The 27341-nt window shown below is 40.8% G+C and overlaps 1 protein-coding gene across 12 annotated transcripts; it reads right to left on the bottom strand.

The window, feature by feature from the left end:
- Positions 1–9515: 9515 nt before the first annotated feature.
- On the bottom strand, positions 9516–27253 carry CEP44 (centrosomal protein 44). Of its 12 annotated transcripts, none has more exons than XM_072952428.1 (15): positions 27023–27253; positions 26091–26194; positions 25686–25791; positions 24737–24787; positions 21756–21890; positions 19045–19192; positions 17360–17506; positions 16885–17007; positions 15514–15681; positions 13923–14129; positions 13361–13436; positions 13137–13277; positions 10780–10904; positions 10492–10529; positions 9516–9731 (listed from the first exon to the last, which is right to left on the bottom strand). In XM_072952428.1, exons 5-15 carry the CDS (start codon positions 21842–21844, stop codon positions 9683–9685), a joined length of 1311 nt encoding a protein of 436 aa, XP_072808529.1. In that variant the 5' UTR covers positions 21845–21890; positions 24737–24787; positions 25686–25791; positions 26091–26194; positions 27023–27253; the 3' UTR covers positions 9516–9682. The 12 variants fall into 12 exon arrangements, 11 of the variants coding, with proteins under 11 accessions (XP_072808529.1, XP_072808525.1, XP_072808527.1 ...); XM_072952424.1 differs by having other exon boundaries at positions 24740–24787; XM_072952426.1 differs by having other exon boundaries at positions 24740–24773.
- Between the last annotated feature and the right edge of the window lie 88 nt (positions 27254–27341).

The raw sequence follows: 27341 nt of genomic DNA, 5'->3' as shown, positions 1-27341 counted from the left end.
GACTCAAATGCTTCTATCGTATGAAGTAAGCTTTTTGTCTTGTGTGGCATCAAGTTGGACCAAACAGATGTAAGGGAGGGAAGGAGGAGCGTATGGAAATAATATCGAGACAGAGGTTCCGAGAGGACCACACAGAGCAGCTTGAGCACAGTCATCTCTGACTGTTGCTTCCACATTAGCTGGGACTCTTTGCTCCATTCTGTTAAATGTTACCACAAACAATGGTGCTCATTTAATCAAAGGTTCACAGTTTTATTTCAATGCCTGTTCTCTTCGTGTTCCCAATCCCCTCAAATATAAAATATAAAAATATTTAAAAATATATATTCTAAAAAAATTCCTAAACATACAAAGACTGATCAAACATAACACTTTTTAAGCTTCCTTTCATTTTTTTTCCACATAATTTTCAAATTTTTTTTACAAAGTCTTTCTAAGCAGTGCATTAACTGTTACACTAACAAGTGTTAATGTGGTTCCTGTCTTTCCCCCAAAGGACTATAAAACTGCAAAGCTTTCAGGATTTAAGGCAAAGATATAAATACTCGACCCAGGTGTTTCTAAGCCACCTTCCACAATCTCCAACGATGCTCTGCTTGAATAGCTCTGGCAAGATGTTTCCGAGCGTCGCCTGTGTTTGTATCAAGTTCTGTTACGTCCAGAATAAATGCATAAAATAAAGCAAAGCCTGCTGACATATTTATTTTCAGGACAGTTCTGTCATACGAACTTTATAATCATATTTGAAAATCCAGCTGTGGAAAGGTATGTGTACTAGATAAATGGCTATTGGGCATTTGCCAGACCACAAAATTGAACTGTATATAGTCAAGCAAAACCCTAAACCGATGTTTGAGCAATTCATCCTTCTGAGTTGAAATCTTCAATTAATCATCCAATTTCTGTCAATATCAATATAACCATTATTTCTATGCCTATTAAAAATTTTAAAAGATAACAACATTTTTCTGAAATCTACCTAAAAGCAATTTCTTTTCTGGCTTGTAAAAGTCATCTTATCTAAAGTGTTTCCATAAATATATACTGTCCCCTGTGCCCAGTGTAATCAATTTTCCTCTTTCAGGGAATTGCAGAGGACTCTGCCCTCCGCACGGAGTCTGACTCGGCATCCTGGGGGACTGTTCCAATCAGCAAATGTTACAGAGACTGTCTCCCTGTGTTGCAGACTCAATTCTGGGAAGGCAACAGGTTCACGCCTCAGGATTTTTTCCCCTCCAATTAGGAACAAAATTGTGTTTATTGCCCCCCAAATACAGTGCTTGAGCCAGACTTTATGGATATGCCCGACTTGAATAATTTTCCCTTTAGGCTGAGACCCACTCTGATTGCAGTCCTGCACACCAGGTCGACATCTGAACCCCAACCCTAAGTGGTCGTAATTACTGCACACATCGCCGGAGGGTTTTGGCAGTTCGAATGTGAAGCCCATAAAATCTCTGCCACTTTGAGACCCAGACCACTTGGGGGGATATTTTCTGCTTGAAATATGGTCATAAAAATGAAAGTGAATTTTATTTGATGAAAATGATGCAGGAAAAAAAAATTCTTTGTTAGCAATTTGAAAAACCGCTCAGTGGGGTGAATGGGACTGAGACGTGCTCTGTGGGGTCTGTGGGAATGTGTTTACAGGGGTGCGTGGTGCCCAGGCTGTGCGCTCAGGGAAGCAGCAAATGGCCTTCCTCCTTACTGTCCCTTCTTCCCACCGCCCCTGCGTCCTCCCACCGCACTGTCGTGTGCGTGCAGCTCAGAACACACCACCCACACGGGAGTAGGGAGCTTAGACACAGAGACGTGATTTGTTTTCTCCTTATTGCCCAAGCTTATGCGGAGCGCTGTGCCTTTAGGCTACCAACCATGCAAAAGAAACCTGCGCTGTGTGCCCTGCCCAGCTCTGTCCCCAGCCCATGTTCACATCTGACCCTTTCGTTATTCTGGATCCATGACTTGACTTTATCTCCGAGTGGACCAAAGAGATGATGGGAGGAGACTTAGCATGGGCTGTGTTGGTGCTTCCAGAACATCTGAATAATTCTCTAGGGAGCTGGTACTAATTTTGTATTTTTTTCCTTAAGTCAATCCAAGTATTAAAGTTGATCAGCAGGTCTTCTATTTTAAGAAAGCATGTATTTTCCTGCCCTGCGCCCCCATGTACCATGTCAAAGGGCTATGGAAGTTGTAAGCCCATGTGAAGAGGATGGGTGAGGGGCCATCAGCCGAGGTTCTCACACATTGGTGAGAAGCAGAAATCGGAGGGACAGGTGTCCCGATGCGGCAGGGAGGGAACAGTCCCAGGGCAGGGTACACCCTGCCAGAGAGCTGGGGCTGAGGAGCATCTCTGGGTTCAGGGGATGAGCTCCACTAAAGCATCCAAATGCAGCAAGAAAAGGGAGAGAAGGGGTCCCAGAAATGCAGACTGAATCCAGGAGAGGGGCCAGGAGAGACTGGGACCAATGGGATGGAGCAGGCTGAGCGCAGCCGGCCCGAGTTGGAACGAGAGGACGGGACACTCTATGAGGGAAGGTTCTAGGAAGAAAGCACATGGCAGATTAAAGCTGCACATGGACACAGTAGTAGGATGGACAGATGGGAGCTAGCGTGCTGTTTCTCCCCCTTCCACACTAGGCGGTCCAGAGATAATGCCTAAAGGAGACCAAACAAACTGAAACTCACCATGTTCATCCATGCACAGACAGACACCAGAGAAGCGGTCAAAATGGTCAGTTTTTCCCCTGGGAAGTGGGGCTCAGGTGACGAGCTGCAGGGATAAGAAACTGCGGCAACTGTCTAAATTTTTTTTTTTCCCACAGAGGCACTGGGGATTGAAACCAGGACCTTGCACATGCTAAGCATGCACTCTACCACTGAGCTCTACCTTTCCCCATCTTAATCTAATTAAAAAATTAATAATAATAAATATAATGATGAAATAACTTAAGTAGAGATTTTACAAGCTGAATATATTCAATTGTGTATACTTGAAGGCTCCAGGAGAAGAGTATAACTTTTTTGGACATGAAGTCAGAAGTAGATACTAATTCCCTCAGCTGCTGCGTCCCCTAAAAACATTTCCTTGGGAAATAACACGTATCATCAAAGAGATACATGTAGAAATGTTTATCGTGGCACTTTTTATATTTAAAAACTTTATAAACTAGCAAAATGCCCAAAAGAAAAATTACTCCAGAGATTACGGCATGATGCTTGGCACATTGAAGGTCAAATGTTTGTTAAACTCCTAGGAGAGAATATTGTGTAGTTATTAAAATTCAGATTTTGCATTTGAAAACATATATAATGACATGGAAAATGCTCACGAGTTCCAATGAAAACAATAAAAATTATATCTAAAATATAATCTCCATTTTTTAATAACCCACATAATCCACATAAATATACACATAGACAGAAAAAGAAAAAAAAAAGATATACCAAAATAGTAACAAAGGATATTTCTGGGTGCAATGTTCTCTCTGTATTTGCAGAAACTTTCAAAATGAAAATAAAGCAAACCTGTGTTCCTTTGAATAGGTTCAACAGTGAACATGTTATGTATTTAGAATAAAAGCAGAAAAGATTCATACATTTTTACACAGTCATTTTAATAGGATGTGTGACAGCTGAACCTATAACAAGTATTCTTATCTAAAAAATTTAAGTTTACATATTCTCTTTGACCTAAGGGGAGAGGATGTTATTTGTAACTCATCCAAACGCATCTTTTAAAATTTAACAAGACAGCTGAGTAGTCTATTTTTACCATAAATCTATCTTGAGCAAGAATGTTGATAACTTGAAGGTTAACATATATTCATTAGCATTTTTTTTTACTAAATCAGAGAACAACATAATCCAAACAGTCTTATCCTTTTTCTAAACCTAAAAAAAAAAAAAGAAAAGAAAAGAAAAAAAAAAAACCCAGGGACTACCTTTTGAACTTTTTCCCTTCAGTTTCTCATAACATAACAGTCTCAGTTCCCAGGAGTGAAGTATATTCTTAGAGCTGTAAAGTGTGAGAACATTATCCTGGAAGCAAAATGTTATTGTTAACCTACCAAATATATTTTAACGTTGACTACTTTACAACTTTTGTAACTTTGAAGATACACCAAAAACAATTTAAAAACACATGTCTCCTTTAACTCTGGCTTTTACAACTTAAAAGCGACTAAAACTGTGCTAAGAGGGGAAGAGTAGCGACTTTCCTGAAAATTCTTATGGCCAATTCTTGTTAAAATGCAATTTTTTCCTGTTTGAGCAAAAAGTGCTTTCCTGTGTCTTTTCCTACTCATCTCAATTCACTTTCTTAATGAAAAGTATAATTGGCATTACTCTTTATTTGTTTTGTTTTTTGAGGGCAGAGATAAATTAGGTTTATTTATTCTTTTTTTTTTTTTTAACGGAAGCACAGGGGATGGAACCCAGGACCTTGTGCATGCTGAGCATGTGCTCTACCACTGAGCTCTACCCTCCACGCCATTATTTTTTATATCCTAATTCTAAATGCTAATGATCTGCTGTCAATTTTTCTAGATAATTTCAGATTTTAAAAGCCATTTTAATGTTTTTGTTTTTTGATATACTTTTTTTTGTTAAGTGATGGTTTGGGCTTGAAAAGCTAAGAACAACTGCTGCTACCTTCTAGCTTGAGTTGTATAACTTAATCTTTTATATGTCAAAGTATGACGGTTTAAAGAAATCATATTTAGTGAATAGTTCTTTGCCATGAGAAAACAATAAATGTTTGTTTTTTCCTAAAAATTACACACAGTTTTCTGGATATATCAGTATACCCGTAAGACCTCTCTCCTGGCTCATGAAAATGGGAAGTCCACAGGTGACCTGGCTTTGGAAGATGCTTCCTCCAGCATCTCAGTGTCTTACCACATACGTCCCTCTGTGGGGTCCACATGGCAGCTCTTCACTCAGGCAGACAAGTGTATGAGCTCCAGAGGCACATCCTCACACTGTGCTGCACACAGTGTGACTCTTCTCCGGTAGCTACCAGGGAAAAGGAAAGAAGTCTGACTCTCCCAGAAGGCCAAGCTCCTCGCTGATGGCTGGGCTGTCTGCTCGCCTGTCAGTCGGTGTCTAATAAGTAGAATGAGTTATAAGGTGAGTGGGCACATTCCTGAGTTCCTTCGCTTGAAGCTACACAGCCCGGAAAGGGAAGGTGTGGTTGCCTGGGGTAAATACCCCAGGAAGGGAAGGGTGAGAGTGGACAGCAAGTAGGCATCTACTGTATCCATCACCATTAAACAGATTATTCCACAGTAGTCAGTCTTCTGCTTCCTCACTTTTCAGAGAAATCAAACAAAACCAAGAAAACCGATTCTATGAGCTTTAACTCCAAAACCAAAATCAACAATGTTTTTGACACAGAGAAGTTAGGTCTCAGACAGATGAATCCACAAAGGCGGCCTTTTAATATCATTGGGAGAACAGAGAAGACAGGGGAAGTCCCGTGACAGTTCAGACCATGTTGGGTGGTACCTGGACAAAGGGCTGTGTGCGAGTCCTTCAGGAGAGCTCAGTAAGACTGCTGCCAGACACATGCTACCTGGACTCTGCGGGCAGATGTCCTGCGGGATGGTGGGGGGTGGCGGGGCGGGGGGGCACTCACGCCCTAGCTGCTCCTCCTTCACACGCACCGTGGCTGCCCACACTGGCCGTAGCCCCAGCGCCCAATTCCCACTCCCTTCCGGACTGGGAAGCCTGCATGGCCTCAACTCTCTCCACCTCCTCCTCCTCAGTGAGATTTCTGGGCTCTGCCGTGTCTGTGGTTCCCTTTACCCATCACATCGATGAGCCTGCAAGTGCCCTTTCATGCTTCAGCCAGTTCAAGGTAAGCCGCTTGTGCGGTAGATGCAGGATGCTGGGGATGCCCTCCAGGTACTGACAGCCAGCATTTCCATCTGCCTATTTGCTGCCTTCTCCGTGAACACCCAGTCCTCAGGAAGCCGCCATCTTCCCAGCCGGTAATTGAAGTATTGTATGTTGAGATTGTTTTTTCTTTTATGGCTTGTGCACTTTGTCTTAAGAACGACCTCCCCATCTCAATTATAAAGATCATCATCTCCTTGATCAGTGCAGCTTTAATTTAGTTCCCCCCCATTTGATTGCAGTCCTAGAACTTTCTACTGAATAAGCCACCCTTTCCCCACTAGTCGGTGATGCGGTATTCATCACACGTCTTGCTCCGTGCAGTCCGTTAGGAGGCGCCCCACTCTGCTCAAGCAGCCTACTTGCCTGCCCTGCACTCCTGCAACTGCTTACCAGTTATAATTACTATTATAATGACGACAGTTCTATGATAATTTTAAATATCTTGTAAGAAAGCTCTTTTAAAAAGTAAAGATGTTGAAAGCAAAAATAATGACAATGCCTTGGGGGGCTGTAACCATTTGTAGAAGTAAAATGCATAACAAAAGGCTTGAGGGGGAATGGAAATCTAATGTGACAATGCTCTTAGGCTCTACCTGAGGTGGCGTAATATATAAATAATAACAAATAAAATAAAATAATAAATACTAAACAAAAAGGTAGCCTCCGAGTGAAAGGCAAAGCGTCTTAAAGGATAAGCAGAAATCGGGCCAGATGGAAGGGAAAGCCACTCTCAGCAAAAGGAAGTGCGCAAACGCACGACTTCAGAGGCCAGTCCACGGAGACGGTCAAATGGCACTGAAGGAGCAGACGTAGAACTCTTGGTGCGGTCCACACACGCGACTTTCAGGGTTTCAACGCCAATCGAATTGAAGAGCTCAGCCCCAGGATGTACTGAGTTGATTACACTCCACGTACCCAGCAATTTAAGTGAACCGAAGGGTTACAAGCTAGGACTTACTCCGAAATATCCAGCCCTCCTATCAGCCTAATTCCCACTGCTCAGGTTTCCTGGGTAATTGAAACAGGGATTCCCTCCTTTTTCTTCATACCATCCATAATGTACAATTCAAATAATGTATACATTTGGGATACTTACTGAATAAGTGCGCTGTTCTTAATTTTAAAATGTTGACTTGAATATTTTGCATTAAATTTTTTTAATAAAAAATTTCTGTTAGTGATTTAGTGGACTTCAGAGAAAAATGAGACACACGTACTAACCAGTCCCCATTCCAACAACTGTTAGACATAAATAAAAGCCATGCTAAAATAAATATGGGTTTTAAAAAATCCCCTCCGTCCCCAAGAAGTGCGCACGTTCTCGGTGTTGCTACTGCTGTCTTTCTTCACTCTTTGCGTCAGCAGTATAAGGAACCCGGCATTTTCACTAGATGAACCTGGGGATTGTTAAAAAGTATAAATTAAATCTATACTGTTATTTGAGCTCAGAAAGTGTTGTAGTGTGTAAAATTGATAAGGTTCTTTCAGTCTTTAATGCTTCCCCGAGTGCCTGTCAAGGATGTAAAGCTGGGAGTAACGAGCGGCATAAAATGCAGCTCCGAAGTCTTGAAGTTTTATTTTTCAGGGTCTGTATCACATGTTAAAACATGGCATTAAAAATGTTCGAGTAAAACAAACAAATAGAAGGCTTTGCCCAGAACTTCCCCGCAGTTGCCATCACTTCTCATCCCCCTCACGCACCGCCGGCGCCCGCGTGTGATCTCCAGCCAGACGCGGCCCCGCAGCACCGCGCGGGCGGGCCCCACACGCGGCCGCCGCCTTTGAGGCCAGAATAATAAATACCTTTCAGTCCGCTTGTGGGAGAGTTCAGGGGACGGAGTTAGTGAGAATTCCAGTTAACTGTGGGTTTAATTATGTAGCTCCAAATAATCTCTCCAGGACTCCCCTCCCTCACTTTCCTGAGACCTTCAAGTTAATCAAAAGGGGCTGGTTTATGGTTACAAAATACTTACCAAATTGCTCGAGAGAGAGGACTTTTTCTACTATTTCTAAGAGAGTTGGAATAATAAATAATTTGGCTCCCTTTTCAGTAACTTAAACGAAATCAAATTTGCTTTCTTTTTTTTTCCCCAGAAGATTACATTGTCGAGGTAGCATAGTGAGAGTCTTTGTAAGCAACGTCTGGTGTTAGTTGATTTTATTCGTTCCTGCTTAAGTTGTTAGATAACAGTAATGAAAACATTTGGAGTCCAAATTTCCACCTGATAATATAAGACATCTTTTACGATATTTTCATTAGATACTTGTATTTTGCACTTATGTAAATTAGGAGATTAAAAATGTTTGAAATCATCTAATTGTGTGTATATGCACACTACATAAAGGAAGAAGGAGAGGGGGAAAGACAAAAGAGAAAAGAAGACTTTTTCTTCTGTCTTGCACAAGAGAACTTCAAAAATGCTTCTTTTTAAAATTGCAATTGAGTTTTTCAAAAGGGAAAATGTGATCCTATGTTTTATGGGAAATCACGTGTTTTAACAAAAGGCATTACAAGGTTTAAAACACAGGCATCTACACCACAAGGTGGCGCTACAATTCCATGCTGACGATGAATTGTTACACGTTTAATTGACAAGTTTCTTTTATGACTGTAAATATCTATTTTGATTTACAATTTTTTTTATCTGAAAAAAATAAGGCTAATGGGATTCATCAATTCTAGACATAGTTACTGAAACTACTAAATTCAAAGTTGTATGCTAACTTCCAAAGTTCATAATTTTAAAGTGTGATGACTGCCCCGGACCCGTGTTAGAAAATTAAAGTGCTTTCCCAAGTGTTATTTCTACTTAGTTTTAACTTAGTGTTAATAATTTCATATGTGACAACTATCAACTTACATTTACATAATATAAACATATGAATAAATTATCAGATGATCTAAATAATAATAATTCTCTTTTTTTCCTTCTAAATAATGGAACCAATTTTCTTGAAGATTGCCCAGGACTATTATCACATCTTTTATTTATAGTTAAAAAAGGAAATGACCTAGTAACTTAAAATGAATTTCATTTTTCTCACCTAAGACTTTCTCTCTCTAGAAAATTACACAGCTTCCCGTCACAAAAAAACACAAAAACTCACTGTGTATCTTGTAATACTGGGCGGCCACCATCTGTGTCTGAGCTGCTGGTCTTAAAATGTGTGACGGAACAGAGTAAGAAAACACTCAACACAGCCTCACGGCTGTCCAACCTGCTCCCAAGCACAGAAGGAGAAGCGTGCCCTGACGTCCTCGGCGTTAACTGGAAATGTGTTCTGCCTTTTGACTAAGCATGAAATAGTCGTATTTTTGTTTTATTTAAACCTCAACGAGCATTTTGAACTTCTCATGACAACAAATTCATCAGTGCAGATGTCACGATGGAATGCACGTGAGCCTCCCGGGGACAATACGCAAGTCCCAGGTGGAGCGTTTCCAACAGGATGTAAACCGTGGTCCTCAAGCCTGTGCTTTAAAAAACATGGTACTTAGCACACTGCCAACAAACGTCAACACAAAAACAGTGCTGAAATGACTTCACTCCGTAAAACAAATGTCCTGGCACAGAAGTGCTCCTAAGAAGAGTAAACCAGTATAACCATAGTGCAAAAAATGGAAGCATTTATTCAATACTGAATGAAGAAGCTAATATACGAAATGGAATTCAAATTCTAATACAAATATTACAGTGTCTTAAAACTGCCTAGAGAACTCTTCAAATATACAGCATGTACAGTAGTGAGAGTCCTAGAGAAGTTCGTGCAGAAAATTCTATAGTGAGTGATTTGGACATTTCAGTAACTCTGCAGTTTCTTCAAACCTGAAATACAATAAATAAATAATATATTAAGTAAATAACTGATTTGTAATGAGGCATGGAATCTAGGTTGTTGAAATTATGCTTTTGAGCCTAAAATAGATTTCACTGCTTATTTATAGGCACAGTTACTGTGAATAATGGTATTCTATAGCCACGTTCTACAGTCAGAAAGTTATGAGTTAATTCGTGGAGCATAAGTTATTTCAGTACATCTCAAATTTCAAAAACAAAATTATAGTTTTTAAAGTAGTAGGCTGCATGATAATCCTATGCCATTTCATTTCTTATTTCCCTTCAACTGCTTTTGAGAAAAATCATGTAATTTCATGTTTTTGTTAGATCAAAGTTCCATACTTAGTTTCTACCATGCCAATAATTGTCTAAAGGACTGAAAATGTTATAGCAATACTTAAATGTCTCCAAACCACCTATTTACATAATTTATTATTTTCACAAAGTGGGTATCGAAAATAGACAATTCTTGATGAACTATCAACCAAAAATGTCTCTGCACCCTTTAATCTGCAATTAATTCCGTGAACAACATTTTACATCACTTGCTGGAAACAAAAACAGTGACTCATCTCGCAAACACATAACGGTGGGTGGGTTTATCATCCACCGGGGTCCTGAAGGAAATCCCACACCCGACTGAGGGACCTTCAGGGTCTGAAACGCGTATGCGCGCTCTGTGCGCACTGAAACCCGACACAACCCCCTACAGAGACGTGCATTTCTGTTGCCCTTTTCTGTTACTTACATTTTTTTCATCCTTTCCATTTTCTGGACTGTTGTTTCCTGTAATTTAAAAAGCAAAAAATTTAGGCAATTTCTCAAAGCAAACCATAAAGATGGTCCGTGAACACAGAAAACACAGTCTAAAACAATGCATTAAGTTCTGTTTATTTATCGCAAAGAATCTTTACGGGATTAAGATTTACAGTTTCACTGTTTTTCTCGCCAGTGGCACCTACGACTGAATCTAACGCCTGCTCGTCCTCCCAGCCTCGGAGGGGGAATCATCTATGTCGGCGCCAGGTCTTCTTACCTCGGAAATCTCTCTCAAACCACAGTAGTTAACAGTGGAGGCCCGGGGAGTTGAATCCGATGACACCGTGCTGTAGCCAGAGGACAGAGGGACGCCTGCTTGCCTCTCCTCTTTGCTTTTTCTGTCTGCGGAGAAATTAACTTGTAGATTACCTTGTCCTTTCACAGTGGAGTCAAGTGTCTAACATTTTATGTATAGAGGGAAGAAAACCAAACATCATCTCGATATAAAATGGAAACTGGTATAGGAGGTCCAGATTAGTCTTTAATATTCTTTAAGGATAATGACCTGCACATGGAGACCTAGGTATTAAAAACTGGCCAATAAAAATCACAGAAGGTGATATTATCTTCATCATGACAGTAATCAATTTAAGAGGCAGGTTAATGTATTTTTAAGCATAAGCTGTTGACTCATGTGTATTCTTGGTGGCAACTATTACTAAAAGTGACTATACGTACTTTTTAAAAATCAAGAAACATTCCACCCTGAGTTGACATCCATGGAAAAAAACTGCTTAAAATTCAGGGTTCACAGACTGACTTTCCTAAAGAACTGAACAACCTTTCATTTCCAGGATCCTGACACTCATTCAACATGACGGCAGTCTTTCCTACAACCGCATCAATTAAAGAACGTCACAGATAAGACGACCTCCTGTGCAACCAATCCCATAAGCCCTGTGTTTAGTCACGGTGCATTTGGCTGCAAAAACAAGGCTGAAAAAAAAAAAAAATCAGGCACCCGTTTAAACTGATTTACATAGTTTTACTGTAAGCCTACACAGACAACCTCAACTAGGGAACAAAGTGCAACCACAGGACTTTCCTCTGTCACGGAGCCAAAGCCTCTTCTGTCTACTTCTCTCCCCTATCTGCTCCATTCCTCCACGTACCCATCAGCATGAACTGCACAAAACCCATTCCCAATTTACCACGATCCCACAATCAGACTGGTGAATTACTGCTCACGACACCAAAAGGAAGGCGAGCCCTCTGCGTCCAAGCAGCAGTAACAGGTAAGGTGTGATGGGTGAGGCTTTATAAATCTGACTCTTCATTGATCAAGGGCAGGTTATCAATTTCTTGAGACTATTTCCACCTTATTCATAACCTACCATCCATTTCAGATAGTGGTCTCTCTGCTCTTCACTGTAAGTCCCAGCACAGTGTCTTAAGCTTGGTGTTTCATTACAAGTATACTCTGTAATGTGATATTTAAAAAATACTAAGTCCAAACAGGTGAAGTCAAACTTGGAAAAGGCAGTGCTCTGCAGATAGCAGGCATTCAGTATTCTTTCAGTGCATAGAGATTTGATTTCTACCACATACAGGCACTGGGCATGGAAGCGCAGACATTATGCTGGACAGATCATAAAATACAGTCTTGCTCTCAAGAATCTTAGAGCTGAGCTTTCAAATTTGTTGAGTCATGAATGACAAAAGTAAAAAAGCCAACCGGTACTCAATCTGAAATCTGTAGTCTCTGATAAATTTAGTGCCAGCAATAGCATCCCAAATAATTATATTTAATAACCTAATTATTGAAATTGTTCTCTGGGCAATGAAACTGGCATGTGCACTACATACGCAGTGGTGAAGAGAACACTTTAAAGCTAATAGGCCTCGACTCAGATCTGTTCCGTCATTCAATGGCTGTGTGGCCTTTGGCAGTTATTCGAGTTCCCTGCCTCAGTTTCCTCCTCTGTAAAATATGGATAATACCACTTATCTTGTATGGCTGCTTTGGTTTTTTTTTGTTTTTGTTTTGTTGTTCTTGGATGGCTGCTTTGAGAATCACATTTTTCACTACAGCAGGTAGAACAGTGCAGGACCACAGTTGGCATTATAATGTGCTGACGTTAAATGGTTATTTATGTAGTAGCTGAAAGATTGAATGATGTTAAACATGCACAAATTTTTAAAATTTAGCTTCATTACGACTTCTGAATTGGACAGAATATCTCAAATATGACTTAATTACAAACACGAGACAAAATTCAGACCTTTGTCTTTTCAGAAAGTGTAAGAACCAAAGAAATAAAAGCTGTCCCTGAAGAGCCAGCCCAGAAAGCCTGTCCCTGCTGCTCAGTCACAGCGAAAACGCCAGGAGCCTAGTGCAGTGAAGCAGCATGGAGAAGATGTGCCCTCCTTTTCGGTCCTTCTCATTTCATCATCGTCAGCGAACTGCTGAAACGCAAGAGGTCTGTAAAACTTCATAGGTTACTGACAAGTGTGTTTTTCCCTCTTACCTATACTATTTACATATGTGAAAGCTATCACTTAAGTTTGCATCAAAAACTCTGGTGGTCCATTTTTATTATTCTAAAGCATTTTGCAATTAAAGGAGTAAAATACCTCTAAAAGATTGCAGTTTTGTACCCTGGAATTTATTCAACCACTCTGTCACGTAAGATACGTAAGCTGGCTTTTCTAGCAACTCCTGGCTAATAGTCTGTAAATTCAGCATTTCCTTAGTTCCTAGGAGCTTTGCAGTTTCTGAAAAGACAAGGCTTCAGGATATTAAAATGACCAAATATTATAAAAGTCCTTACCATGTCAGCAGCACGCCGAGAACTTACCCAGACTGAGAGCACCCATGTCGCTGCTCGAGGCACAGTCTTCACTCATTTCATTAAACTGCACGTATTCATCGTTCTGGAATAATACAGTATAGCATTTAGGATCAAATGCGAAGAAATGTTCCCATTTTATACTCTTCCCGCTAAGCATAAAATATGACATAATAAATGTTTAAATACTTCTGATTATTTTATTTACAAGCAAAACATAAATATCCCTACGTATAAAAAATGATCTTTTAAATGTAGAAGGAGATAGAAGCCTTGTACTAATGTACTAATTCTAGGCAGGAAAGAAAAACTAGGACCAGAAAGCAAAGGGCCTGTCTGAAGGCTCGACTTACAAGGCTGTCAGGTGACCTTACCTGCTGAAGGGAAAAGCCAGAGCCACCACCACCAGCACCAAACGGGCCGTGTCTAAACAGGATCTCATTCCATCTAAACGTTTCCCGTAGCCTAGACATTCTCTTATTTAGCCATCCCAGAGAATACATGCATAACGATGAAGAAAAGACATTCTTTGTTGTATCTGAGATCTTCCATAAATGAGGGAAGAAAGTACCTTTTTAGATAAAAGCATTTCTGTTTCAAGAAGAGTGACACGACTTAGAAGATTATTCCAGGTTTTTTCATTCACCATCACTTTGCCTTTCATTTTTTCTTCCAGAGATTCCAATCTGCTCTCTATGCAAGTCAGTTTCTTAAGTTTTTCTTGGCATTCAGCAAGCATAATCCGCAGTGCAGTGATCTCAGCGCTAACTTTTATATCCTGAAATGATTAGAAACATTAAAAATATTACATAAACTAAAATTCCAATAATTCAGTGTCTCCCATTTCATTGCGTTGCTTCAGCAGTTACGGCTGGCAGGACAGCATGAGAGTCAGGGGGCTGCTTCTGGAGGCAGACCACCCGGACACCGACACCAGCTCCCGTGAGACGCCCTGATGACTCAATTTCCTCATCTTCCAAAAAAAACAGGTGATACGAGTGCCTATTTCATTTGGGGCTTGTAAGATTAAACGAGTTAATGTGCATAAAGCTCTCAGAACAGCGCCAGTCAGTACAAATAAAGCCGTAACTAGCTCCTTGTCACCACGCGAGGAGAGAGCCAAGAGGAAACGACCAGGAGGCGGCAGCGCATCCAGCCTGTCCGGTCTGCTGTCAGTAGGAAACAAGCCTCACGGCCATCTGGTGGTTTTTATAAATGCCAACTGTATACCGAGATGTACGGAAGTCACAAGACATAGAAGAAAGATAGGAAAAGCAGCTTTAACAGGAGCAGCAGAGACTGGACACTGTAATGGTGTCTGTGGCTATAAAGGAGTAGAAATGACATTCTGAGAGAGAGACAGCCCAGAGGACAGCAAGGGCCCAAAAAGGAAATGGAACGACAGTGGTGCCCCCCTCCCCCGTTCATCAACATGGGGATAGGTGGTGAAGAGCCCTCACTAAACAAAGTAGCATATCTTTTTTTTTTTTTAAGAATCAATGTAGGCAGGTTTTATTTCCCCCCCGGCTTCAGCCCAGATCAGAGAAGCCGACTGTGCGGCCGCTGGAGAGCAGCTACGAATCACTGCACCCACGGGGGCCCTTGCTCCTGTCACTCCAGGTGTGACACCAAGAGCTCATCACTGCTTCCCTCCCTCCTGCTCAGATCTTATGTCAACCTCTTCTCAAATGCTCAGCGGAAAGAGCTTTTTATTTAGTCTTTAGTGACAGAGAAGCTCTTTTTGGTGGACAGTTCTGTTGAGGGAGAGTTGAGAGGAAGAATGAGGGAGATGGTCGGGGACACATCACTTTCTGGTCTCCAGCGGGTGATGGGCAGTGCTCCGCTGTCTGTGTGGTCACTTGTAAAGGAGTGTACCTTCATCTCACACGAGGCTGTCAATTCCTTGAAGCCAAGTATTATGTCTTACTCATCACTGCTCTGGCCACGACACCCCGCCTGGTGCCCTCGACATGTGGAGCAGATAATACCTTTTGAATGACCTTCGGTAAGACTTACTGATTCTTGCGTAATAGTAACAAAGGTAGCATAACGTGATTGATCATTCAGAAGGCCGGAAGTGATCCAAAGATTAGATGCTGAAATGCTCATGTAAGTCAAAGCGAGAAGTATTGACATCTGCTAAAGAAGTCCACAGTTCTTACCTGCTGCTCACAGTTAATCTCAGAAATCTCTAATTCAGGAATCTTTATTTCAGGAGCCTTTAGGTCACAAACGTCAAATGCTTCATTAACATGTGTTACTGGACCTGCATCTTCAGGAAGGTTGGCGCCGTCTTCGCTGTACAGGTGACGGATCACCACGGCTTTCTTCTGCACAGAGACAGACACGTCAGGGGGCGCCCGCGTTCCCCTCACACGGTTGTCTTAAACATACACTGAGCAATTTTTCAAAAGAAACATCCTCTCTCCCATTTAAGACTTACAGAAGTTTCAACTACCACATATGGGAAGCCCAAACAAAAAGCACTGGCTTTATGAGTGGGTCATGAGTGGGGCAGCCCCTCAGCCCCAACACTGAAACAGAAGGCTGTGTTCAGTTATATCAGCTCAGACTGAGAAAGTCCTTACAATGTATTTAATTCTAAGCACGATGATAAAAAAAAATCAGTGTAAGAAAATCCCTGTTTATATAAATTCTAGTTGGGAAAGGACACCAGACGCAGCCCTCCCTTCCATGTGGCCCTCATGACGTGGAGCCAACAGACATATTTTTTAAAGTTACTGACATAAGAACCTTTTCCTTACAGTTAAACGTCATTATTTTTTATAAAGGCATAAAGTATGTAGATTCACAGATTCTGTCTATATAACTCATCTTTTGACTTGGGGAAAAATAATTCCCTAGGTTTTACTTCAGCCAAAAAACACTCACATCTTTTATCTAATTACACACTATTCATCTGGTAGTCCAGCCTTCAGTCTCAGAGGGTCTGCCCGGGATGGAAGTCAGCTGGAAGTCTATTTGCCGTGCTAAAATCATATTTTGGCTTCATTTTCCCTTGGAGAGAGAAATCTGTCCCTAAATACACCTTCAAGCCACAGGCGCTGGGAGCAGACAAGGGCAGGGAAGAGCTCTACCCACAGAGAGAAAGTGCTTCCCAACCCTAACCCAAAACCAGATTATAGATTTAAGGACGTCACTCCTTGGGCAATTCACACTCCTGGTGCAGAAACGTGAATGTATGCAAACCATGCCCCATCACCGTAACTCCCGGGAGGGTGCTCCGGGAGACTAGATACTTCGCTAAGAGTAAATGTTCATGATCACAACAGGCAGAGTTAGGGGTCACAAATTTAAAGAGAAAGCCTGTTCACTTGTATATTTCTGCCCTCTTCTGACACCTTTGGGAATGTTCCCAGACAATACACGACACGCACTGTTAAACCTCACGCGCTAATGTCTGAGCAGAGTGTCGTATCAGGTGCTAGTCCGAAAAGTGAACCTTGCACGCTGGATCAGTTAGGCGGGCAACTCTGAACACTGCAGGACACATCCTCTTTGTACTGCCCTACCTTTCCTGACGTCATAAACCTGCCAGTGACATCAGTGCCAACAGGTTCGGTGGCTGTCTTCTCACCGCTGGTACAGGGTTCTGACTTAACAGAATTGATTTTTTTCCTTTGTTGTGATGGAGTCTGAAAAAAAGGTATTAAGACATAATAAGCTGTGTGTGACGGCATGAAATTTAAATGTTCGTGTGAAACGTGACTGCCAAGTGATGCGAGTCTAACGAGACCACATGTCTTTTGAAAACTAACTGACGAAAAGGTACTATGTTTGAACTGTTAGTTCAGGACTAGCAGCTTCAAGTCACAAATGTGTAAAAGCAAGTGACTAGCATTTAAAGCAAACATCAGGCACATAAGGTTACCCAAAGCTGTGAATAACGCAGTAATTGCACTGTGCACTTATCTGCTGACTAGGGTACTGGTTTTACACGGTAAAACATACCCACGCAGCATAAGTTAATATCATTAATACATTTACCTTCTCAAGACAACTCAATTCCTTGTGCTTTTTCATCACACAATTCAAAATATCACAAATAATTTGGATTTTCCATTCTGCAAATCCACACTGGAGAAACTGCTTTTTTGTCAAGATTGGTTTATAATTAAATTGATCGCGAAGAAGCTGTAAAGAGGAAATAGATCAATGTAATAATCAGGAGCAATTTCTTTCGAAAATCCAAAATGACAAATGACCATGTGATCAGGGGTGTAATGCCATTTTTGAGAGGAGAAGGGGTAGGATGAAGCCGTTAAGTAAAGGGCGCTAAAGAGATGTGTAGGCATAGAGTGGGTCACGACCAGGAAGAACAGGTAGGAGAAAGGTAGCTGGGGATGTACGGAGTATGGCTGGCTGTCCAGAGCGATGGAGAAGGATAGCTAATTGTCAGCAAGTTCAAGTATCCTCATAGGTACTGGAAAACCTCAGCTCACTGTAGAAGATCAGCACACCAGGTATCAGAAAACCGCAGTTCTGTTTGCCTAGAGAAATCATGACTTGATTTTTAAACAAGTCAGTAGACTACTGAGGTTCAATTTCTCATTTGCAAAATGAGAGAAATAGATTAAACCGGTAATTCGCAGAACTTTCTCTGGAGAACCTGAGGATTTCTTAGACGTGCCTCTCGGGCTTCCAGGGGAGCTTTCCGGGGTGAAAGGCAAGGAAAGGGAAGATGAGACAGACACCACATACAAAAGCTACCATTTCATCAAATGCAGCTCTCTACTCAAAAAAGAAAACAATGAGATTTGATTTGGTAAGTGGGCTTTGTATTTTTTTAAAAAGGTTAAGAAAACCACAGTACTCCAGCAAAAATTAATGATACAAAGTAAGGTTTTCAAAAATCAAATAGGAGATTAAGTTCAGGACACACAGAGCACAAGTGCAGACACCAGGGTAGACAGTAAGACAGGGCTTCAGACCTTAAGGAGCGTAAGTTCTTCCAACATAAGTTGTAGTTCCTTCTTAGAAACAACCAAATTAATTCACAACTCTATGAACCACAAACTTGACTCAATAAAGCCACGTTTTTTTTTAATAAAACCACATTTCTCCATAACTTCTGCCAATATACCAAATTTTATTAAAACTCGATATAAAAAGGACAAATGACAACTAATGATGAACGTTTACCAGCTGCCATATTTATTAGTGTATGAAACGTAAAGCAAACTTGAATTGCATCTTGATTATAGTAGGGATTCTATTTATTTATTATTATCTATTATTATACATTGTTTTTTATTGAAGTATAGTCAGTTCACAACGTTGTGTCAGTTTCTGGTGTACAGCATACTGCTTCAGTCACATAGGAACATACATATATTCATTTTCATAGTCTCTTTCACCATAAGTTAGTACAAGACATTGAATAGAGTTCCCTGTGCTGTAGAGTATGGACTTGTTTATCTGTTTTTTATATATTAGTTAGTATCTGCAAATCTTGAACTCCCAATTTATCCCTTCCCACTCCCTTCCCCCCCAGTAGCCACAGGTTTGTTTTCTATGTCTGATAATTACTATATTTAAATAAGATGAATGTATATGAAAACACTCTGTCAACTACACATGCTGCACATAGTTCAGGAGTTATGAAAACATGGACCTTAAAAGAACCACTCAGTGACCTGCGAAAGAATGACTGTTCCATGAATTCACAGTACCTTATAGACGGTATCTATAAAGCGCAAGTCATTCTTTGCTAGGAGCTCCACGTTGGACTCCAGCAGAAGTTCTGTTACGTAAGGCGAGTACGAGGTGAGGGAATAGCTGATGATGGGCAGGGATGCTGCGGTGTCTCCTTTCACCAAACTGTTAGGAAAAAAACAAAGAGATGCTCAGCGAGCATAATCCCACCAAGTCGGGTAATCAGGGAAGCGTAAGAAACGCTGTCAAGATGGGCCGCTCCCGCCATCATCACTAGGTGGGGCCCAGACCCTTCAGGTCCTACCTGCTGCTCTAAGCTCAGACAGCGCGTTACTGTGAAACAAAGCTCACGCTCACTCATCGGTGCCACGAGCCTATTTCCCACGGAACTGGCGGAATTGTCAGAGCCTAGCCTGGCGGGGCCATTTCCTCCTCCTAAGAGAGCAAACGCACTGCCCCCTAGGGCCCAAGGCCACCCCGTGGCTTTGCGAACGCGTCTCACCTTCCCTCACCTGCTCTTCACCACAAGCCTGCAAAGGCGAAACACCGCCAGGTCTAAGTTCCAGATGAGGAGCGAGGCTGGACCAGGCCTGGACCGTGACGGGCTGGCCAGCTGACCGTCCTCCCGACGGCCAGCACGTGTGAAACCGCGCCTTAGCAGCTAATTCCTCCAGCCCAGAAAGGCTTCCCCCTCTTCTCTGTCATGTGCCAGCCATTCTTTTTTCTTTTTTTGTTTTTTTCAATTTCTACTGTTTTTATTTTTTTCTATTTTTAGTTTTTTAAAAAAAATTTTGGGGGGAGAGGTACTCAGGTGTTTTAGAGGAGGTACTGGGGTTGAACTCAGGGCCTTGCGTATGCTGAGCATGCGCTCTGCCACTTGAGCGACACCCTCCCCCCATGTCATCCGTTCTTTACGAATCAGTCAACTCTCAAGTCTTCCAGGACGCCATTCTCAGCTTCCTGACCCACAGGGACCCCCCACTGCAACGACTCCCGGTGCTCAGCACATGGCACCACACGCTCTGCCAGAGCCCGTTTCCAGTCGTCCACACACGTGCACACATTTCTCAGAGTGAAGTGCCCTCACTGATTCTCTCACAACAAGGCCCCAGCGTATTTATTTAATGGAGGCAATAATGTACTTAAAACATTTGCTTTCCACAAAATTCATACTTGTACGTAAATCTCTCCATCCCCGCCCCATTTTTTTTAAAATAAGGCAGGGGACAACTTTGATGATAACACTATATTTTGGGTTTTTTTTAGGACAAACATAATTGTTTCTCTTTTATGTTGATGGGTACAGTTATAATTTACCCAGTGAGGAAACTGCTCGGGCAACCTTGTCTATATGTGAGAAGGTTCAAAACAGGAAATGAAAAAACACTTTTTCACAGCAAAATCTGTCCATCTTATGCACAATATGAATAGAAAACAGCCAGGTCTGCATTTAATACCTCCTATGTTAAATGATCTCAGAACTCTTGGTTATCTAGTTTTTAAGGACTTCGCCTAGAGAGTAAGAAAAGCAGAATATAAATTGGCACACCAACACAAAAACCAGACGTCAGTAAAAAATTTAAAAATGGGAAAAAATATAAAGAATCAAAATACGTGGAGGGTGTATCTGTGTGTGTGTGTATGATGGGTTGGGGAGAGGAATCTGGCAGCAAGTAGCATTACCTACCTGAGATAAACCCTCAGACATCACTCGGTTATAAGATAATCTAAACTTGTTCTTAATGTGACTCTGGGGTCAATGAGAAAATCAGATGTTTGAATGCTACACTCAGAAGACACCTGTGCTAGAGGTCTCAGTACAAAAATGCAAGAAAAAGAAATGAAAGGAGTAAAGACTAAAAAAGACTAAAAAGGAAGAAATAAAAAAATAATAATGAGGAAGAAATAAAAATGTCATTAGTCACAGATGACATAATTGTATTTGACCAAATCCAGTTTCACTCACTATACGCCTGATCCAGACTTGTCCCTTGACATGTTCATTGAATACATGTCTAATTAGCTTCTGAGACGTGCCAGGTACATTTCTGGATGTGGGGGACACGCAGGGAACTCAACAAAAGCACCAGGCGGCAGGCTGCACTGTAGCAGGAGAAACATTTAATGCCTCACTGATCGCAGGCAGGAAGAAAAGGGGCTATGACGGGACAGGGGACGACGGGAGCGCCAGATGAGACCGGCAGAATCACAGAGGAAAGGAATGCTGCTATATCCTACAGAGGCACGTAAGGCATATTTGCAAAGTGGAAACTAAAGGAAAAGGTTCCAAGTGGAGCTATTAAATAAGATAGCATTAAATGAGATAGCTTAATACCATCTTCAAGCATGGAGTAAGTTGTTAAAATAAACCTATCACCTAGAATCTTCTAAATCACAAAGGAATACTATCCAACTGAACGAGAGAGGGTGATAAATTATAGAACTAATGAAATCTATTACACTTCCGAGAGATTCAAATTTGCACAAAGACCACCCCTTTTATGCTTCTACTTCTGAAAGTTGTTTTAAATCTCTTGTGTTGGGATTTTTCATTAATTCATACTTAGAAACAGATTCCTAACTGCTTTCTAAAATACCTTCATCTCAAGGAAAACATTTTAAGGACCCAGCTAAAGCCTGTAGTTTTATTTAGATGTTCCCCTCATGTCACAGACCACCTCGAATCATTCCTGAAAATAACGCAAAGAAGTCTGCTGCTGTGGCTCACCCGACACAGTCCACCTCCCGCGGGTAATTCAGCGAGCGAAGCACCTGTTCCAGGTTCCGTAAGCTTCTTTTTAAGTCACCGGTTGCCATTCTTTAACAGTCGATCCAGATCCAGCTTAGGAAATTAATTTTTCACCTAAAAAAAAAAATCAATGAAACACTAAGTCTTTGCTGTTTGTTAAGCTTCTCTAATTTCTTTCGTTCGTATCTCACACACAGTTGCCACAGCTATCTTAGCTACGTCTCCCCTAATTTACCTCCCGTACTGCTCTACTACGGTCTTGTCTTTAGTATCTATTCCTGCGTATCAGGTGTGTTTTTCCCTTTAGTATTTTTCATCAGAAAAAAAAAGTCTGCCTCTACGTTCATCTTTTTACAACATGACTAATAGTCTATGACACTCTCCCAAATACTTAATTTTGAATAACAAGGTACCTCTTGGGGTGATATCACCGTAAAAGACTCTCCACCAATGACTATTTTGGATGCTTATAAAGGCTACACAATAAAATCAGGGAGAAAGGGAGACAGAGAAATTTAGCACAGATTTCATGATTATTCCCAGGGCTCTGAACTTACACAGTTGCAAATCAGATGCTTTGCATTAAAAAAATAAAATAGATATTTTTGTAATTAGAGAATATAAACCTAAAATATTACATATTTAAAAAAGAAAAAAAATAGATGAGTTAAAAAATTTTCGGGATTCAGCTAGCTAAATATGGCAGATTAAATGCATGCTACTTCATTCCCTTTTTCTAAACACCACTAAAATGAAAGCTTCCAGTGGTCAAAGCTGAGATGATTTGAACAGCAAAAACAACAAAATTAGAATAATTTAATACATTGACAAATAATGAAGAAAAGCCTTATGATTATTTCAATACATATAGAATAGGCATTTGATAAAATTCAACATCCCTTCATGCTCTAATTCTTAGGACATCAGCAATAGAAGGGAACTGCCTGAAGTTACCTGCAAAAAGTCTACTGTGAACATCATACTTAGTAAGGAAATACTGAAAGCTGTTTTCCTGAGACTGGGAAAAGGCAAGCTTGTCCACTCTCACCATTTCTATTCAACATTGTGCTAGAGGTCTTAGTACAAAAATGCAAGAAAAAGAAATGAAAAGAGTAAAGACTAAAAAAGACTAAAAAAGAAGAAATAAAAAATAATAATGAGGAAGAAATAAAAATGTCATTAGTCACAGATGACATAATTGTATTTGACAAAATCCAAAAGAAACGTGAATTTAGCAAGGTTGCTGGACAGAAGGCCAATACACAAAAATCAATTGTATTTCTCTGTATTCCCCAAAGAACCAGAAAATGTTTAAAAATACATATTTATAAATAACTCACTAGCCTCAATAAATATCAAAACATGTGACTAAATCTAAAACAGGTGTGTAAAACTGCAAAACAAAAAATAAGTAAATAAATAAAACTTTACTGAGATAAATAAAGGAGCTCTAAATAAGAGGTCTACACCCTGATCAAGGATTTGAAGACTTAGTAAGTTGATCCATAGAGTCAATATATTTCCTCCATTCCATGCCTCCCAAAAACTCCCTACAGTTTAAGATGGAAATTCACAAGCTGATTCCAAAAGCTACATAGATACGCAAGAGATAAATGATAAATAACACAATGTGAAAAAGGTCAAAACTGGAGGATTTAACCACTGGACAATAAGACTCATTATAAAGTTAAATTTACAATTATTGAAAAGGTGTACAAACAGACCAGTGGAACAGAACAGAGTACAGAAATGGACTGTGTGTACATCAACACTAGATTTATGACAAAGGTAAGGAGCCCTGGAGAGCGGATGGTCTTTTCCAATAAATGTTACTGTGTCAAATGAATATCCAGATGGAATAAATAAACCTTGACCCCTTGATGTAAAGGGTACCTCACATCCTTCACAATTAATTCCAGGTTTGTTGAAACTCTAAATGTAAAATGTAAGAGAAACAGGCTTTCTGGAGATCACAGAGTAGAATATTTTTATGATCTTCAGGTAGATAAAGATTTCTTGTCTTATGACTGATAAACGAAACACATTAAAATCACTAACTTTTGTTATCAAAAGACATCCTAGGAGAGTGGAAAGATAAGCCACTGAGCGTAAGCTGATGCTGTCATTACATATAACGAACAAAAAGATTACCTAAAATATGTAAAGAACTTCCTACAGAGTAACAAGAAAAAAGAAAGACAACTCAATAGAAAAATGGGAAAGAGACTTGAAAGGGAAAGAGACTCAAACAGGAACTTTGCAAAAGAGTAAACCTGAAAAGATACACAATCTCATTATGAAATTACAAAATAAATCCAAAACAGGAGGCTGTAAAGCATCTGAAACAGAACACAATGCTGTGAAAGGGTAAGTTAACACAATTGCTTTAGGAAACTTACTGGCAATATCTACTGACATACACAGGGCCCATGAAACAGGAATGTGACTCCAAATAACACAAATAACAGAATATGGCTGTATATTTATGTGCACCCAAAGACAGGAACAAGACTTGAGATTTTAAATAAAATGGCTCATTTTTTTAAATCTCAAAGAAAATAATACCATGGAATTTTATATATATATATAAAAATATATATAAAAAATTATATATATATATGTATTTTTTTTTTTTAGTAGAGGTCCTGGAGATTGAACCCAGGACCCCGTACATGGTCAGCACACCCTCTACCACTGAGCTATACTTACCCCCACCACGGAATTATATTTTTAAATGACTCATTTTATTGCATGGGGTAGGACTTTCATTAGATTCTCAAGGGAGGCTATTCCCAAAGGAGGTTCATAAAATAAATGGTTAAGAACTTTTGCTAGAAATAGACAAAAGGCTTCTAAACTGCAAATTTAATCAATCAGCAAGTCACAGCTCAATGACACAATTAAAAATATCTAGTATTTGTAACTATCCATGAAAACTTCATAAGGGGAATAACACATAATACCTTGAGTATTGAATCCTCTGGGATTGAAGCGCCTCTAAAACGAAGTCACTGACATTAAAGACAAAACAGAACAATCCATAAATCAGGAGCAGTGGAGTTAGCATGATCTTTTCCCCTAGTCAACATTCCAGCAGTTGCCTGGATACAAATCACCTTCTTACACACCTTCCCTGTATCTATACATAACCAGAGGTAAATCAGGCTGAGGATTTGCAAAGTCCAAAATTTAGTAAGCTTTCTATTTTAAGGCCCTGGCCACCCGCTTCTGTATCCTCTCCTCCTCTTAAAGGGCTCCAAGTCTCCTTTCCTTTAGCAACATGGTGAAAAACAGGTTATTGAATATACTTTTAAACACTCACTCATGAGTCTGAGTCAGTAGTTTTCAGCCAGTCAATTACTTCAACAAAACATTTACATTTTTAGGCAGAGGGAATTTCAGGTAGTGTCAAATGGGAGGGAACTAGAAAAAGAGGAGGTGATCTTAAAATCACATTCCACAAAATACTGGCCAAGAAGGTAAAGCTTATTTAACATCTTTTAGGATGACTTGGGGGGGGGGGTGGATGTACATATGGAAGCAGTTAAAGATGACTTCCCAAGACCAGCCTTTATTTTCCTGGGTAAGATGAAGTGGGAACTAATCTAGCTGTTGACTGCAAAAAATATAAATTCTTGGGTGATGCCACTGGCCAATACAGTAGGTCGTAGCTTACTTTAAGTTCCAGACCCATGTATCTTAACACTTCCAGGGGCACCTCTTCTCCTAAGACATTCTATAACTTTAATATAAATTTTATCTCTTCCCGCAGACTTCCTTTAATCTTTCCAGATGTATTTTCCATCTTTGCAGTACATGGAATTTTTGTTTTCTTTAACACTTTACAGTCTTTCCATCCTTCCTTTCTCTGAAGTCCTGTAACATATATCAATGTCTCATTATTTCTACCTCTGGTAATGGAATTTCTGACAACAAAGTATGTCCCTGGAACACATCCTCTTCAGTACCAGCAGAATACATTGAAGAAGAGTAAGATACAAAGTACAGCTGGGATCTGTAGGTGAAGGAGATAAGTGATGAAACAGGATAGAAAAACTAAAGGGATTAAAAAAAAAATAAAGAGTATTACAGAAAAAAAAATTACAGCTACTGCTCTACATTTTCATGAAAGGCTTTACTATTATACAACTGAAAAACACTAAAAATTAAGACATTAAAAAGCCAATCTAGGACTTACACACATTTTACTACAGTGCTTTTAGAGATGAAAAATAACTTGCTTTTTAAGAAGTCGCTTAACATTATTGCGTTATAACCCTCACAATAGGAAACTAAAAGGAAAAAAGCACATACTGCTGCTCAGCTTGTGGTGTAGATTCAGCCACTAAGATGGCCTCAATACCGCTTCCCAGCTTCCACCAGAGTTCTCTGCTGCCACTTAGATCTGCCCAACTGAACTTAATACAGGAGATAATGGAAAATGATATGAAATAGCAGGTTAAGATTTTTAACCTACTCCAACCTCACTGTTGTTGGAAGTCATTTAAACGATGCCTTCCAATGGAATGTCACTGAACTCTGGTTTTTGCTCAGAATGAAGCAAATAAACTAAACTAGTGTAATGATTACGAACGATGGTTAAGAGTTTGAGACAGCGCAAATAACGCTGGACATCATCTATCAAAACTAGAGAGGGGGAAAATGGGGGAAACGGGGAGCAAAGAAAGGTCAAGGTCACAACTCTGTGGGATAGCTGTGCTCACATAGAAAACTATTAAAAGGTCTGTGAATAACTTTAGAAAAATTATCTACTATGGCTATAATTCTGGAATCCACATTTCAAGATTGATTTTTTTTCCATACTGAGGGAAACACAGGAAACGTGGAGAAACACTGAAACGCTAGGGAAATGCAAAGGAGAGAAAACATGGGCTACTTTCGTCTCGCCCTTCTACTCAGTATTTCCGAGGAGCCGGATCGCTCTTCAGCTCAGAGGCTGCAACGGGAGGAAGCAGTCTGTGACTTCCCCACTCTAAGTCACAGCCTAGTCCCAGAGGATGAGGGGCCGCGGTTCTGCGAGTCCTCCCACGCTGTTGTTATCAAAAGGATATCCCAGTTGGGTCCATGGGCAAGGCACGTCTAGGGCTCTCCTCCCCCGACTTCATTTAAAAGGAGGAAGGGCCGACCTAGTCATTCGCCCCCGCCCGGAGCCTCGGTTAGGGCAGCGGAGAGAGGCGACCCCTGCCCAGCCTGGGTCGCAGCCTCGCCAGCTCCCCCGGGCTCACCCCGCAGCGGCCCAGCAAAGAAGCGGGCTCTGAAGGCCTCCGGACGGCCCCGCGCAACAGGCAGCAGAGGCGGCAGCATGTGCTACCCGAGAGCCCCGGCAGCCCCGGGAGCCCCGGGAGCCCAAGCTCCAGCAGCGAGTCCCTGCGGCCCGACGCCCACGCCCGGACGCGCTCCTCGCGCCGACCGTTTGTATTGGGAGCCGCGGGTGGAATCCCGCCATGCACCGCGGCAGGGCCCTCCAAGAAGCCGGCTCTTCCGCGCTCCTTGATTCCGCGCTGCAGATTCCACAGCACGTTTATCCAGACCCCTGGGGAGACT

Source organism: Vicugna pacos, chromosome 31 (genome assembly GCF_048564905.1).
Source record: "Vicugna pacos chromosome 31, VicPac4, whole genome shotgun sequence".
NCBI lineage: Eukaryota > Metazoa > Chordata > Mammalia > Artiodactyla > Camelidae > Vicugna > Vicugna pacos.
The sequence above is the reverse complement of the archived record's forward strand: the minus strand, read 5'-3'. Positions and strand labels throughout refer to the sequence as shown.